The following is a 17,675-nucleotide window of genomic DNA, read 5'->3' on the forward strand; positions in this document are numbered from 1 at the left end:
TAAATTTTCCCCTGAGTACTGCTTTGGCTGCATCCCATAGAGTTTGAAAGGATGTCTCATCATTGTCATTTTCTTTAATGAAATTATTGTTTCTGTGATTTGTTCTCTGACTAGTCAATTTTGGAGAATCATATTGTTTAATTTCCAATTAATTTTTAATTTGGCTCTCCATGTAACCTTTCACGAAGGTATTCTTAAATGATGGGCTGAAGCTCTCCATCCAGCAATCTGGGATAAAGTGGACCTATAGAACTCTTAATAAATGCTAGGCCTTTTGTAGACATACACTCTCTCCCCAGATCCCAGTCTCTATTTTACCTCACCCGAGTGGGGTTAATATTCAAAATACTCAAAAATGTTTTGATTGACTTTATTTTTGCCTCGTCTAACACATTTGGAGCAGGGATAGATTATTGTTATTCCACATAGTTTTATTCCCTCCTCCCCAGTTCCTCCAACCAAATAATATTATCTATATTTGCTACTCATGCCAGCCAGTCAGCCTATTCATGCTACAGTGGCCCCCCACAGGATGTTTGCTCTGTCAGGCCTGATGGCTGCAGCCAATCAATCAAGTATTTATGTGCTAGGCACTAGAGACAAAAGAACAAAGAATGAAATTATTATGTTATATATATTATACATGTAGCATATGTAAATAGGGCAGCTCTCCAGCCTGTGACCCTCACCTGACACCCAGTTCTCACTTGTGGCTCCCAGTAGCTGCTAGCATGTGGCAGCAGCCACACCCCGGGCAACAGCTTCGACAGGCCAGCTAAACCTTGTGAGGGTAGCCATCAGGTCGTTGACCCCTGGTGAACCAGGGCTTTGCTCACCCAGCATGTGAAGACTGCTTCGGTGGAACAGGCGGAAGAAACCAACAAGAAGGTTCAACGGCTGAGATGGCGATGCAGGAAAGCACTGTGGAGTGCTTAGGGAGTGTTGGAGCACAAAAGACAACACGGCCATCCAATGCAGCTGAGGAAGTCTCCAGGTGTAACGACTTTTCGTGCCACTGAACCCAGGCTTCCAACACTGAGAGAGTGGGACTATCTTTGTGCATCGACTTTCCCACTTAAATCTTCTTCACCCACAAGTATCTTTGTGCACACTCATCTATACACCACAGATGAAAACGCACAAAGACAATCGTCATCCTCGGTTACCGAGAGACATGTAAATTTATGTCCTGCAGCTCCAGACACATTTACTATAAAATTAGATTTACATTTAAAAAAAATTTTTTAATGGTAATTCCATGTATTTTTCAGTGTATACACACACATGCACACACACGCACCATGCACCCCAATCTCCATTTCAAAGACTTCTCATATTAGGCTATCATTCCCTGTTTATCCCGTGCCAGGCACAATACTAAGCAAAACCACAAATAGTTCTTCACCTCAAGGAACTTACATTCTAAGGAGAGAACTTTCTGGGAAAGTTATGGCTGAGTGGGGCTATAGGAGAGTAGCTCCATACGCCCCATCTAGGCACAGTGGTAATGCTTATTTAGCCTTTTCCAAAAATCCCTTACCTTCTGTCTTAGACTCCAAAGCGGAAAGGGTTATGCAATTGGGGTTAAGTGATTCCCAAGGGGTCTACACAGCTGCAAAGTGTCTTGAGGTCAAATCTGAGCCTGAGACCTTTTGCTTCCAGGCCTGGCTCTCTATTCACTATCTAGATGCCCCCAAGTTCTTCCCTAAATAGAATGTTCCCAGACAGAAAACGACCAGCCAGAAGACGAGGAACAATAATAAAATCACTACCATTCCTGAAAGGAGTGTCTAACAAGCATATGTTATGCTCCTACTATTTATAAGACATTGTGCTCTGAGGATACAAAGGAATAGGGTTAGACTCTACTCACCATTCCAGTGACTTCCCAGACCAGAACACACATCTCTGGCCACCTCTCTCATATTATTGTCTTGTCCTATTAGAAATGAAACTCCTGAAGAGCTTGGTACTGCCTTGTTTTATATGTTTGCATCTCTAGTGTTTGCCACAGTATCTGGCACAGAGCAAACCCTTGAACATGCTTTTTCATTCATTCACATATCTGATGTCTGCATCTCCTTGTTGAGAGTATTTCCAACTTTCTCTGAGTTTGTCTTTGGGGTTATCTTTAGATGGGGGAGGAGGCAGCTTCTGTACAGTGTGTTGTAGCAGATAGAGCCCTGGATTGAAAATTAGGAAGAACTGAATTCAAATCCTGCCTTGTGCTACCTTTATAAGCCTAAGAAAGTTGCAAGTTTTTTACACCTGCTTCCTCATCTGTGAAAAGAAGAGATTGAACTTCTAAGTCTTTTTTAGGCCCTAAATTTATTTTCTTAGAGATTACAGGAGTCCCTTTGAAGTGAAGATAGCCACTGCCTAGTGGTGGCTATTGCTGCCAAGGTAATTTTTATTAAATGTAGCTCTGACCATGTTATTCTTCTACTTAGTAAACCCAGTGGCTTCCTGTTTGCCTCTAGAATCAAATAGAAATCCTTTGGCTTTAGCTTTTAAGTCCCCAACCTATTTTTTTCAGCGTCATGACATATTACTTACCCTCCTGATCTCAGCAATGTAGACAAGGGGCCCTCTTTTCTGTTCTCCACATGACGTTTCATCTTCTGTTTCCATGATTCCACAGTGCCTGGAATGCACTTGTTCTCCTCGCTGCTGCTCACAAAACCCCCTTCTTCTTCAAGACGTAGCTTCCACACAAAGCCTCTGAACTACTCTTGCCCTCCATTTCCGATGACCTTGGGCTTACCTACTTTGGATTTATTTTTATTCTGTATATACAAATATATTTCCTTGTGGTGAATTTAAGTTGCCTGTGAGCAGGGATTGTTTCATTCACTCATTTGTAGCTCCACAGACTAGTGCAGTGCTGGGTATGGTGGGGGGATCTTAATCCATTCTGGATTATTTGGAAATCTCAGATCCAGTCTCCTCTCAATATGTTCTGGGTGGTGTTTCTTTTCTAGTTTGTGTTGGCTGGGCAAATGGAGGTATGATCACATATTTGGGTAATGGTGATACTCAAGGTACCATACATAGCTCAGCCTCCAATAACAAGAAAAAACTGGGTTGCTGCATTTGTTAGGAATTTTAGTATTTTCTGAATTATGAAAGCATATTTATGATTTAATTCATTCTCACTTTATAGACTTAGACAGGTAGATGCTCATTTCTAATGGTGAAAAGAGGGGGAAATGGCTAAGAGGTGGAGGTAGGGTGAACTGGAAGGACACAAAGAGATAAAGGGCCTCTACAGGTCATATGCTACAGAGGTGTCAAACACATCCTGCTGGCCCAGCACCCCTGAACCAGAATGAAATATAATGGAGAAACGCTTAAAATAAGTAAAAATACAATAAAACATAATTTGTTTTTATAAGTCAATATGCAGCCTGCTAGGATCCTTGGGTATAGTTTAGTGACCCCTGTTTCTATTTGAGTTTGACTCCACTCTAACAGTACAACGCTTTCATTTTATTATTGGGAATCAGCACCATCCCAGAAGCCTGAGGCTTCCAAATGAGAGATCATCATAGAGTTGACCTCAGGTCCAACACGTCTTCTAGCCAACTTCCTGATATGTTTCCACTGTATACCCTTTCCTTCCAAATACAGCTCAGGAAACAATAATGTCAATACCACCATTCTGGAAAGGAATGTCCATCAAGCAACTGACTTTTTGCTCCAAGGTAAATGTTCCCACAGGATAACTCTTCTCACTTTTGGAGAAAATCCAACTCTCCAGGATACACATCCAGAGAAGCCCCTAGTCCTCAATTCAGGACACTGAGAGAATACTGCTTTGTCCTATAGACTGTCCTAGACTAGGGCACCAGGCCTTTTCCCACCAATGTCACATGGTCCACTATGTCTAGCAGGCTTCCATAATTCACTTTACATCTCAGCCATCTTGCCATTCTTCTTTCCTCGTCCATGTCCAGTTCTTAAACCATAATCAAATAATTACTGTCCTTGCTGCCAGGCTACTGGAAAGTGTATTTCGATCTACTCTCCTAAGGCTCCATCTAGCCACGCTATGACTTTCCAAAGCAAAATACATGACCACTACTCTCTGGCACTTAGCATAATTAGCATAGAGGAAACATTTAAATGATTTTTTACTTATTCATGGAATCTAGTACAAAGTAGGCTATCAATAAATTATTTGAAACCCTATACCAAGATAAATTCAAAATGGGTAAATGACAAATATAGGAAACACAATCATGAATAAAGTAGGTGAACATAGAATAGCATGCCTGTCAGATCTATAGGAAAGGAATTTAAGACCAAGCAAAAGAGAGAGAACATTATAAAATGTAAAATGAATGATTTGATCAAATTAAAGAGATTTTGTATAAACAAAACCAATATAACAAAAATTAGGAGGAAAGCAACAAACCGGGGAAAAAAATAACAAAACCCTCTGATAAAGGTTTAATTTCTCCAATATATAAGGAACTAAGTCAAATTGATAAAAAATCAAGCCATTCCCCAATTGACAAATGGTCAAAGGACATTAATAGGTAGGCAGTTTTCACAGGATGAAATCAAAACTAACAATAATCACATGCAAAAGTGTTCTAAATCTCTCTTGATTAGAGAAATACAAATTAAAACAACTTTGAGGTATCACCTTACAACTAGCAGATTGGCCAGTATGGCAGCAAAGGAAAGTAATAAATGTTGGAGGGGATGTGGCAAAATTGGGGCACTAATATACTGCTGGTGTTGTGAATTAATCCAACCAATCTGGAGGGCAACTTGGAATTATGCGCAAAGGGCTTTAAATGACTGCCTGTCCTTTGATCCAGCCACACCACTGCTGGGTTTATATCCCAATGAGATAATAAGGAAAAAGACTTGTACAAGAATATTCATAGCTGCACTCTTTATTTTTATTTTTATTTTTTTTAATTTTTAAACATTATTTTATTTGGTCGTTTTCATACATTATTCACTGGAAACAAAGATCATTTTCTTTTCCTCCCCTCCCCTCCCTCCCCCCCCCCCCTTTCCGTCTCCCATAGCCGATGCATGATTCCACTGGTTATCACATGTGTTCTTGACTCGAACCCATTTCCCTGTTGTTGGAATTTGCATTATAGTGTTCATTTAGAGTCTCTCCTCAGTCTTATCTCCTCCAACCCTGTAGTCAAGCAGTTGCTTTTCATCGGTGTTTTTACTCCCACAGTTTATCCTCTGCTTGTGGATAGTATTTTTTAGATCCCTGCAGATTGTTCAGGGACATTGCATTGATACTAATGGAGAAGTCCATCACCTTCGATTGTACCACAATGTATCAGTCTCTGTGTACAATGTTTTCCTGGTTCTGCTCCTCTCACTCTGCATCACTTCCTGGAGGTTGTTCCAGTCTCCATGGAATTCCTCCACTTTATTATTCCTTTTAGCACAATGGTATTCCATCACCAACATATACCACAATTTGTTCAGCCATTCTCCAATTGAAGGGCATCCCCTCATTTTCCAAGTTTTGGCCACCACAAAGAGCGCAGCTATGAATATTTTTGTACAAGTCTTTTTGTCCATTATTTCTTTGGGGTACAGACCCAGCAGTGCTATGGCTGGATCAAAGGGCAGACATTCTTTTATCGCCCTTTGGGCATAGTTCCAAATTGCCCTCCAGAATGGTTGGATCAGTTCACAACTCCACCAGCAATGAATTAATGTCCCCACTTTGCCACATCCCCTCCAGCATTCATTACTTTCCATAGCTGTCATGTTAGCCAATCTGCTAGGTGTGAGGTGATACCTCAGAGTTGTTTTGATTTGCACCTCTCTGATTATAAGAGATGTAGAGCACTTTTTCATGTGTTTATTAATAGTTTTGATTTCTTTGGCTGCGAACTGCCTGTTCATGTCCCTTGCCCATTTGTGAATTGGAGAATGGCTTGATTTTTTGTACAATTGATCTAGTTCTTTATAAATTTGAGTAATTAAACCTTTGTCAGAGGTTTTTATGAAGATTGTTTCCCAATTTGTTGCTACCCTTCTGATTTTGGTTACATTGGTTTTGTTTGTACAAAAACTTTTTAATTTGATGTAATCCAGATTATTTATTTTGCATTTTGTAACTCTTTCTAATTCTTGCTTGGTTTTGAAGTATTTCCCTTCCCAAAGGTCTGACATGTATACTATTCTGTGTTCGCCTAATTTTCTTATAGTTTCCTTCTTTATGTTCAAGTCATTCACCCATTTTGAATTTATCTTGGTGTATGGTGTGAGGTGTTGATCTAAGCCTAATCTTTCCCACACTGTCCTCCAATTTTCCCAGGAGTTTTTATGAAATAGTGGATTTTTGTCCCCAAAGCTGGAATCTTTGGGTTTGTCATATATTGTCTTGCTGAGGTTGCTTGCCCCCAGTCTATTCCACTGATCCTCCTTTCTGTCTCTTAGCCAGTACCAAATTGTTTTGATGACAGCTGCTTTGTAATATAGTTTGAGATCTGGGACTGCAACCCCTTCCTTTGTATTTTTTTTCCATTATTTCCCTGGATATCCTTGATCTTTTGTTCTTCCAAATGAACTTTGTTATGGTTTTTTCTAAATCAGTAAAAAAAATTTTTGGAAGTTCCATGGGTATGGCACTAAATAGATAGATGAGTTTGGGTAGGATGGTCATTTTTATTATATTGGCTTGTCCTACCCATGAGCAATTAATGTTCTTCCAATTGTTCAAGTCTAGTTTTAGTTGTGTGGAGAGTGTTTTGTAGTTGTGTTCATATAGATCCTGTGTTTGTCTCGGGAGATAGATTCCTAAGTATTTTATTTTGTCTAAGGTAATTTTGAATGGGATTTCTCTTTCTAGTTCTTGCTGTTGAGCTGTGTTGGAATTATATAGAAATGCTGATGACTTATGTGGGTTTATTTTGTATCCTGCAACTTTGCTAAAGTTGTTGATTATTTCGATTAGCTTTTTGGTTGAATCTCTAGGATTCTTTAAGTAGACCATCATGTCGTCTGCAAAGAGCGATAATTTGGTCTCCTCCTTGCCTATTTTGATGCCTTCAATTTCTTTTTCTTCTCTAATTGCTACTGCTAGTGTTTCTAATACAATGTCAAATAATAGAGGTGATAATGGGCATCCTTGTTTCACTCCTGATCTTAATGGGAATGGATTTAGTTTATCCCCATTGCAGATGATATTAGCTGATGATTTTAGATATATACTGTTTATTATTTTTAGGAATGACCCTTCTATTCCTATGCTTTCTAGTGTTTTTAATAGGAATGGGTGTTGTATTTTATCAAAGGCTTTTTCTGCATCTATTGAGATAATCATGTGGTTCTTGTTGGTTTGCTTGTTGAAGTGGTCAATTATGTGGATAGTTTTCCTAATGTTGAACCAGCCCTGCATCCCTGGTATAAATCCTACTTGATCATGGTGGATGACCCTTCTGATCACTTGCTGGAGTCTTTTTGCTAGTATCCTATTTAAGATTTTTGCATCTATATTCATTAGGGAGATTGGTCTATAATTTTCTTTCTCTGTTTTTGGCCTGCCTGGCTTTGGAATTAGTACCATGTTTGTGTCATAAAAGGAGTTTGGTAGAACTCCCTCTTTGCTTATTATGTCAAATAGTTTGTATAGTATTGGGATTAACTGTTCTCTGAATGTTTGATAGAATTCACTGGTGAATCCATCAGGCCCTGGGGATTTTTTCTTAGGAAGTTCTTTGATGGCCTGTTGGATTTCTTTTTCTGATATGGGACTATTTAAGAAAACTATTTCTTCTTCTGTTAGTCTAGGCAATTTATATTTTTGTAAATATTCATCCATATCACCTAGGTTGGTATATTTATTGCCATATAGTTGGGCAAAGTAGTTAATGATTGCCTTAATTTCCTCTTCATTGGAGGTGAGATCCCCCTTTTCATCCTTGATGCTGTTAATTTGCCTTTCTTCTTTCCTTTTTTTAATTAGATTAACCAGTACTTTGTCTATTTTGTCGGTTTTTTTCAAAGTACCAGCTTCTAGTCTTGTTTATTAGCTTAATAGTTCTGTCACTTTCGATTTTACTAATTTCTCCCTTAATTTTTAGGATCTCTAGTATGGTTTTCTTCTGGGGGTTTTTAATTTGTTCATTCTCAAGTTTTTTGATTTGCATTTCCAATTCCTTGATCTCTGTCCTCCCTAATTTGTTAATATATGCACTCAGGGATATGAATTTTCCTCTAAGTACTGCCTTGGCTGCATCCCATAAGGTTTGAAAGGATGTTTCGCCGTTGTCATTTTCTTCAACGAAATTGTTAATTGTTTCTATGATTTCTTCTCTAACTATCCGATTTTGGAGTATCATGTTATTTAATTTCCAATTAATTTTTGATTTGGGTCTCCATGTACCCTTGCCGATCAATATTTTAATTGCCTTGTGATCTGAAAAGGCTGCAGTTATTATTTCTGCTTTTCTGCATTTGAGTGCCATGTTTCTATGACCTCGTGTATGATCTATTTTTGTGAATGTGCCATGTGGTGCTGAAAAGAAGGTGTATTCTTTTTTGTCCCTATTTTTCTCCATATGTCTGTTAACTCTAATTTTTCTAAGATTTCATTCACCTCTTTTACCTCTTTCTTGTTTATTTTTTGGTTTGATTTATCTAAATTTGATAGTGGTTGGTTCAAGTCTCCCACTAATATGGTTTTACTGTCTATTTCCTCCTTCAATTCTCCTAGTTTCTCTATTAAAAATTTGGATGCTATACCATTTGGTGCATACATGTTGATTAGTGATATTTCCTCATTGTCTATACTCCCTTTTAGCAGAATATATTTACCTTCCCTATCCCTTTTGATCAGGTCTATTTGTGCTTTGGCTTTGTCAGATATGATTGCAACTCCTGCCTTCTTTCTATCAGTTGAGGACCAAAAGGTCTTACTCCAACCTTTAATTCTAACCTTGTGAGTGTCAACCCATCTCATATGTGTTTCTTGAAGACAACATATGGTAGGGTTTGGGGTTCTAATCCATTCTGCTATTTGTCTACGTTTTATGGGTGAGTTCATCCCATTCACGTTCAAAGTTATGATTGTCATTTGTGCATTCGCTGGCATTTTGATATCTTCCTCTAGTTCTGACCTTTCTTCTTTAGCTTTCTCCTTTTGAACCAGTGATTTACTTTAGGTCAGTCCGCCTAGTCCCCTCCCTTGATATGCTTCCTTTCTAGCCCCTCCCTTTTTATGGTCCCTTCCCCTCCCCCCTCTCTTTCCCTCCCTTTTTATACTCCCTCCCCCCTCCCCCTCCTTAATTTTCCTTTCTTTCTTGCCCTAATGGATAAGATAGAATTCAGGATCCCACTGGATCTAGATGTTCTTCCCTCTCAGATTTGCTTTCACTGAGAGTAAGGTTTAAGTAATTCTACTTCATGCTCTCTTCCTCTCCTTCTCATATGAGAGTTCTTCCCCTCCCCTTCCCATGTGTATCTTTATATGGGAAAGATTATTCTATTGAGTCCCCCCCTATTTCTTGAAGTTAATCTTAGTATTATCAACGGTTCTGCCCTCCCTTTTCCTTTCTTTGCCCCCACTTTCCCCAAATCTTAATGCCCCAATAATTCCCTATGCATGTTTCTTCTAACTATTCTTATGATGCTACAATTTATGAGAGTTACACAAAAAATTTTCCCCACATATTAATATATATAATTTGATGTAAATGTAGTCCTTATAGAAGAGAGTTTGACTTAAAGAAAAAAGATAAGATTTATCTCCTTTTCCCTTTCTTTCATATTTACCTTTTCATGTTTCTCTTGCTTTCTGTGCTTGGATATCAAACTTTCCACAGAGCTCTGGTCTTTTCTTAGCAAATGCTTGGAAATCTTCTATTTTGTTGAATGCTCATAGTTTCCCCTGGAAGTATATAGTCAGTTTTGCTGGGTAGTTGATTCTTGGTTGGAGACCCAGCTCTCTTGCCTTTCTAAATATCATATTCCATGCTTTGCGGTCTCTTAGTGTGTTAGCCGCTAAGTCCTGTGTGATCCTTATGGGAGCCCCCTTATATCTGAAGCTCCTCTTCTTGGCTTCTTGTAGGATTTTCTCCTTTTCTTGGAAGCTCTTGAATTTGGCAATTACATTCCTAGGGGTTGTCTTTTGGGGATTTAGTATAGAAGGTGTTCTATGAATCCTTTCTATTTCTATTTTGCCCCCTTGCTCCAGAACATGAGGGCAATTTTCTTTTATAATCTCCTGTAGAATAATATCAAGTTTATTGTTTATCTCTGGTTTTTCTGGGAGACCGATAATTCGAAGGTTTTCTCTTCTCCCTCTGTTTTCGAGATCTGTGACCTTCTCAGTGAGATATTTTATGTTTTCTTCTAATTCATTAATTTTTTGGGTTTGCTTTATTGATTCTTGCTGTTTTATCATCTCGCTTTCTTCGAGGTGTTTAATTCTGGTCGTTAGGGACTGGTTTTGCTTTTCAGCCTTGTCTGCCCTTCTATTGGATGCTTTGAGTTCTTTTTCCAATTGAGCAGTCTTATCTGTCAGACTGCTGATCTCTTTCTCCCATTTTTCTTTCCAGGTTTCCATCTTTTGGATAAGTTCCAATTTGAGATCTTCCAGAGCTTGTTGATAGTTTCCATTTTGGGAGGCATGTTCTGATTTTTTTGGATTTCCTCCTCATTCTCCTCTTTTCCTTGGGTACTTCCACCATAAAAGTTTTCAATAGTCATTTTTTCCCTTTCTTCCTGGAGGCTTGATTTTGGGCCATGTGAGCCATGCCTTTGGTGATTTTATTCCCCTTTCCTTTTTGGTCTGGGGTCTGGGTTATATGGGCGGTTTTTCTGTGAATTTAGGTTGCTTCAGACTAGTTCTTCCCAGCCTCCGAGGTTTCTTAGAGAGCTGGGTCCCTGATCACAGCCACACTGCCCAGGTGTTCAGCTCCGCCCAGATAATCAGTGCGTGATCCGCCCCTGGTGTTTAGCTCCGCGATGTTCAGCGCAGCCGTCCCGAGTACAGCTCCGCTGACCCCCGTAATCAGCGCTGGATTCTCCAGTGAAACCGCCCTGAGACGTTTTTTCCTGGTAGTCCCCAGATCCCAAGGACCCTGGAGTGCCCCCCCCCCCCAGACAGAGACGTTCCCCACTCACTCGCTGTCCCGGTGAGCGCTCAGGTAGCTCACTCTGGTTTGGTGGGGGAGGTGGGGTGGGGGAAGGGCAGCTCAGTTCACTTTTCTGTGCAAGCTTTTCCTCCTTATTATAGTGTGGAAATGTTCAAGCCCCACGTACCTTCGCCTCTGTGGAGTACTGGGAGTACTGGGGTGTCCTTCTGTTCCTCCAAAGGTGATTTTTATGCTCCTTTGATGTAGTCTATTTTGTTCGGTGCTGGGGAGAGGAAGCGTGTGGCGTCTATATTGCAGCCATGATTACCCGGAAGTCCCATAGCTGCACTCTTTGTGGTGGCAAAAAATTAGAAAATGAGGGGAAGTCCTTCGATTGGGGAATGGCTGAACAAATTGTGGAATCTTATGGTGATGGAATATTATTGTGCTGAAAAAATGAACTGGAGGAATTCCATGTGAACTGGAACAACCTCTAGGAATTGATGTAGAGTGAAAGGAGCAGAACCAGGAGAACATTGTACATGGAGACTTACATACTGTGGCACAATCAAATGTTATGGTCTTCTCTACTAGCAGCAATGCAATGATCCAGAACAATTCTGAGGGACTTATGAGAAAGAACGCTATCAACATTCAGAGAAAGAACTGTGGGAGTAGAAACACAGAAGAAAAACAACTGCTTGATCAAGTGGGTTGATGGGGATATGATTGAGGTTTTGGTGTTAAAAGATCACTCTACTGCAAATATGAATATGTAAATTGGTTTTGAACCCAGTGTAATTGTTTATCAGCTCTGGGAGGGGGGGAGGGAAGAAGGGTAGGAAAAATCATGAATCATGTAACTATGAAAAAAATATTCTAAATAAATAAAAAGAAAAAAAGTCAAAGCATCACCACCACCTTCACCACCATCTCTCTTCAGATCCTGATGGAAAGAACTAAGGACCCTGAACTGAAGCAACTTTGGAATATCAGTTCTTATTGCCATTTTATAGGAAAATGAGATGTGACTGAGCGAGGTTAAGAGACAGATATGCCTAGAATGGCACAGCTCACAGGAAGTAGAATGGGGAATACAAAACTTTTCCATCTCACTACACTTCCCTTCTATGGACAAGATTAAAGTGATTCCTTTGATACCTATTATCATACAACTATTGTAATTACTAAATTAACCTGTACTTGGCCAGCATCTTATATGATTTTTTAAAATATCTTCTAAGCAGCATCATTAGTTACTCAATCATTTGGTAATCTAGATCCATTCTAATGAACCATGCAACATTTTAAGTCATACTGTAATTCCCAGTTATGTGCTCAAAAAGAAAAAAATTATTTCAAGTTTTATTCTAATACATAAATAAATAAATGTGAATAAAGCAAAGTCTTCGCTTAGGATACTTTATATAAGGATAGACTAAGAGAGGATAGACCTCAAATGGTATAAAATGTAGGTGAGTATCAAGGCAAAATTAAAACTAGTAAAAATTGTAAAGCAGACCTTACTCTTTAATTATGCCCTGCTAATAATAATATTCATTGCCATTTTGGTTCCTGCCTTGAAACTCCTTTGTGCTTTTCTGTGTTCCCTTCTCTTTCCCTCTACCCTAAATTAAAATTTTTTATCAAACTCATTATTCAAAGTAAGGTGTAAAGGACTGATAATAATTTCAGCAATTATTACTCCCAAGAATTTTCTCTTTTAAAAAGTGATTTAAAATTTGTTATTATATGTAATTGGTTAAAAAAAAAAAGTGGTTTAAAAATCTCTGAAAGCAAATCATCATAGGTCCTTAGTGGATAGAGAGCCAACACTGGAGATAGGAGGTCCTGGGTTCAAATTTTGCCTCAGACACTTATCAGCTGTGTGATTCATGACAGGTAACTTAACTCCAATTACCTAGCCCTTTGTTTCACTTCAAAAACTTAGTAGCTAAGAAATTGGCCTAGAAGGTTTTTTGATGTCTAATTTCATACTTCAGATAAAAATCCCAAAGAGTATAAGTCACTTTTATTTCCTTTTTAAATATACACATATAATATTTATTTCAAAAAGCACAAGAACATATTACAAGTCTTAAATTTACATTTTGCAATAAAAGATATCAATATATGCATCATTTTGAATAACTTCTGAACTTTTGTTTGTCTGAATGGAATTTGAATTAGGCATGAACATGTTACAATCACCATAGATTATCCTCACAGTGAACCAAAATGCATAGTAGGTTATGAAATGATAAATGACCAATAGTGGATGACCTTGTAGCTCATATATTAGAATAATAAATTAACTATACAGAAACATGTTTTTCCTCCTGCAAAGTCCTTTTGCCCCATTTCCCCAGACATAAGAAAAACATGCTTTAGGAGCATCTTCATGAAAAGGTTCCTGGTTCAATGGGAAAAAAAGTGACCTTGTGTGTTCATGACTTTTGAATGCACCATTTCTGTATCTGCACTATTTATGTGCAAACTGCTAGAAGGTTTCTAACATACATAGAAACTTTCATTTGATAGCAACACTGAACAGTGAGCCCGTGCACACAAGTGCCAACACTAAGTTGTGAGTAGGTCTCTTATGTGTCCATCTCTTGGGATGGATTCTTTGGCAGTCAAGATTTTACTAGCCACTGCCAGGAAGTACATCTGGCAGCCCGATGGCTTAACATCAGGATCTGTGAACTGAATGGAAAAGACTAGTCAAGCAGGAAGAAATTCTTCTGAAGAATCTGCCTTTTGCTTTATAAAGTTATTTATATAGGGGCTTATGAATCAAGGCAGAGGGCAAAAGCTGGCTGCTATTGTCCAACACCCTGCCACATCTCCTAGCTAAATATTTAGTGCAACCTGCTGAACTCTAGAAGGGAGAAATCTGTGTCTTTTCACCATATCAGTGAATTTATCAAACTGAGCACTGAACATTTCAAACTCATCCAACTCTCCATAATTCAATACGTTTCCTACTGCTGAGTTGTCTTCTGAATGCCTTTTAAGTGCTTAGAAACAAAGCTATAGAATTATTCAAGTATAATAATCATGATTATCCTGATACCTCTGACAGGTTTTTCTTCCTTTTCCCTCCACAAAAGAAAACAAAACACAAAACTAAATACAAATGTGTATCTGCAAACATCCGGCATACAAACTTTTAACTTATTTTTATAAAGAAGTAATGGGAGAAGAAACCATTATACATAAATGGAAGACAGTCCTCATCAAGGTCAAAATACATTCTCTGAATGGATCTTTCAGACTCCAAGGCATAGGAGTCATGGAAGCTAATGGAGGGCTTCAATTAATCCTTTCCTTAAAGCTTTGCATAACAAATTCCCTTCATATAAAAATTATGGCTAAGAACCTAGAAAGCTATAGGCAGATTCTAAAAAGCACTATTATTTATAAGCAAGGAGGCTCAATTACTGCATGTTATAGCAAGACACAGAAACAGACTGTTGATCACATGGCTTTTTTTTGGGTTATCTGTATCTGTCATAAAACTGGAGTTTATGAAAGGTTGCACATATATGATGAATCAAAGATTTAAAGTCTTCTGGGAAGATATAAACTATAACAGAATTGGCCTGAATCTGGTCATTCAAATCAATATTTGTCATGCTCTTCAGGAAATTATTCATTATGGTCCTATGGCTACTAAACACCAGTATCTGAACATATTTCTGTCAGTTACACATGATGGCCCCAGGACAAAGGATGTGATCTTGTGTTAGAATCGAGGCCCTAGAAAATGGTAAGTGCAGGGCCTTTTGTTTTTGTTTTTTATCATGGGTCCATGATATTGATTACAAGACTCACTGTAACATCAGGGAGACTACACAATTCTAACCCTCAGGGTTTTACAAGAAGGAAAAAAAAACAAAGCTCTAAGAAAAATTTGTAATAGTGAAGGCAACACTGACTACGCAAGGAGTCAGTTTAACTTCTGGAAGCAGCAGCAAATAGCATGTCTGGGGCATATTCCCAGAAGAGGAATGGAAATTTTACTCTTTGGAATTTTTCTTCCATTCTAATAACATTCTTGTGCTCTAATATGCTTTTTCTGGTTGGAAATGAGGGTATTATGCTCAAGCATCATTTTGTCCCTGCTGCTTTTCTTTTGCCATTTCATTATAAATGCTGGTCTAGTTGATTAAAACCAAGCAAGGACAAAAGACCAGGAAGAGTTGTAATGAGAAGAAATAGCAGCTCTAGTCTGATGGCTGATGTCACACAGACTTAAAAACAAACACATCCCACAACTTCTTGGATGGCATTTTTGCCAAGAAATGCCACCAAATATACAGTGAGAACTATGAAATACCCTCCTATTTCTGGCATGATTATTAAAGAGGGATAGGCTCTAACAGGGAAAATGATTTCCTTAAAATATTAGCAGAATCTTAACAATTGTGGGGCAGATAAGTTATTTTCTTCAGTGTTCTACAACAGAAACTGCTTGATATATAGATATGTATATGCTTTATCTTGAGGCGTCAAGCTTGCTGATTGAAAGCAAAAATCCATCAAGGGATATTTTATTGAAAGATGTGAATCAGGAACTGAGGAATGATCCCTTTGCCACCCCCTCCCCCCACCCCATCTCAGTTCTCCTAAACATGTCCAAAATTCTAGACCAGTCTTCATTATTGCCTTCATCTGTGTCTCTTTTGAAGAACTGGGACTCAAAGTAACTGCCAGTTGAATCCAAATAAGATCTGATTTGTTTCCTGACTCCTTGCGATTTCTTCTATAATACGATGTTGCTGCCAGAGTAAATGGAGTTTCTGATAACGCTCATGAGATAAATGTAGGGGGTTGCCCCTCCTTCATAAGAGAAGAAATGAATATATGTTAGTTTGAGTCAAACAACTTCCAATACCTTCTGGCAGTCTACATTAGTTTGAAATCTTAATATGTTTCTAGATTTTCTGGTGTGTAGGCACTTAATAAGTGCTTGCTAACCTAACATGTTTATTTTCCTAAAACAGTTAATAGGGCAAGTCTTGGTCTGGGGAAAAAAAAAAGGACTTGGCCACTCCCACACTTGGCAAATGAAAGAGAAACTTATGCCAATTAAATTCTGAAAATCCAAAAAACAAGTTGGTGAATGACAGGGCCTGGACTTCAGGGGAGGTGGGGGTGGGGAGAAGATGGCAAAGATCTCTTTTTCAGTAGAGGCCTTGTGTGGTTCTGTCAGAATTCTACTCCTTTACCCGGAGACTCTACAGGCCAATGTAATGGGGCCAAGACCCTGGGAACAGAAAGTATATAAGGAGAGGAAGTTATGGGATGGATGGCTGATTGGCTCCTAGTAAGAACTTACTTCCTCCCTTTCCCCTCAAAAAACACACACAATGAAGTGATACTCTGTTTAATCCTGGTTGTCATACTAAGCTTTACTGGTAAGCAAAATACATGACTTATAGGACAATTATTTATATATGAGTCATCTTATGACTCTGGGAGTAACTGATCTAGAGTGACTGACACAAAAGGGCTCTGGCTTATTTCTTGCCAGTACTGAAGAACAATGAAATACCTTTTGGAATAATAAGACACCACATACATTCAACCATTAAAGATTTTCTCCATAACAATATTCTATTTTCTCAGTTTTCTTCTCTTCATACCTAGATTCTATTATTATACAGGACAACAAATACTATTATGATTAACAAAAATCTCTGTATAAATAAAAGAGTTTCAAAATTCCACTCTAGTGGAATTTTTTTCTCTTTTTGAGACAAATTAAAAATAACAAAAATTCTAGTTTAACAACAACAAAAATCCCACTATCCTAGAGCTCCTTATAATAGTATTTAATTGTCTGGGTTTTTTTTTTGGGGGGGGGGAATATCTTTTTTTTGGTTATTGTTTAAAAGTACTTAAGTAATATACTGGGTCATGCTTTTGTAATTGGAGCAGTAAAAAATTATAAAAGTGTTGCATGAAGCAGAACTGTATCTTTCTTCTGGTGGCTTCACGTTTAGTAAAAACAATCAATTGTACTAAGAGGACAAGTCTGCAAATCTTTTTTCTTTGTGTTCAGAGTTATGATGGTCCTTGCACGTGGTTAAAAAGATTATCATGGAAAAGCACCAACATGCCAATTCTCCCTGACAGTGTGACATCAAATGTCCTTACTTGAGCCCAGGGTCTGTTTCTCCATATTCATCCAGGTAAGGGGCTGGAAACAAGCAGCCTCTGGCTCTGCCTTCAATCAGGACCACTTTGCATTCCCTGATCCTGAAAGAACAAAACATAAGCTAGTGCTAGGTTTGGCACTGTGCCAAAGATAATTCCAAGAAAACAAATTATTTTCATCCATTTCAACCATAAGCACAGATACCTAAATATTGGTGGGTAAAGAAGAACAGCTCCTTTTATTAAGATTATGTGTTTAGAAGTCAGGGTTATAGAAAAGTCAGTCAGACAATAACATTTGTTAGGTACCAAGTGTTAGAGATATAAAGAATGGCAAAAGAGAATTTGCCTGTGAGGAACTCACAATCTAATAGGATAGATAACATGCCAATAATTACATACAAACAAATGATAGTCAGGAGAAATGTGAAGTAATTT

At 38.3% G+C, this 17,675-nt stretch overlaps 1 protein-coding gene across 1 annotated transcript in view; it reads right to left on the reverse strand.

Moving 5' to 3' along the window:
* Nucleotides 1-13,087: 13,087 nt before the first annotated feature.
* The window catches only part of UBR1 (ubiquitin protein ligase E3 component n-recognin 1), a 178,880-nt gene continuing 174,292 nt past the window's right edge, over nt 13,088-17,675 (reverse strand). The window contains exons 46-47 of the mRNA XM_056810343.1: nt 17,238-17,339; nt 13,088-15,917 (exon numbers count right to left, since the gene is read on the reverse strand). Coding sequence (XP_056666321.1) covers nt 15,776-15,917; nt 17,238-17,339 — 244 coding nt within the window. The 3' untranslated portion in view covers nt 13,088-15,775. The remainder of the gene's footprint in view (nt 15,918-17,237; nt 17,340-17,675) is intronic.

Source organism: Monodelphis domestica, chromosome 1, assembly GCF_027887165.1.
Source record: "Monodelphis domestica isolate mMonDom1 chromosome 1, mMonDom1.pri, whole genome shotgun sequence".
In the NCBI taxonomy this organism is placed as follows: domain Eukaryota; kingdom Metazoa; phylum Chordata; class Mammalia; order Didelphimorphia; family Didelphidae; genus Monodelphis; species Monodelphis domestica.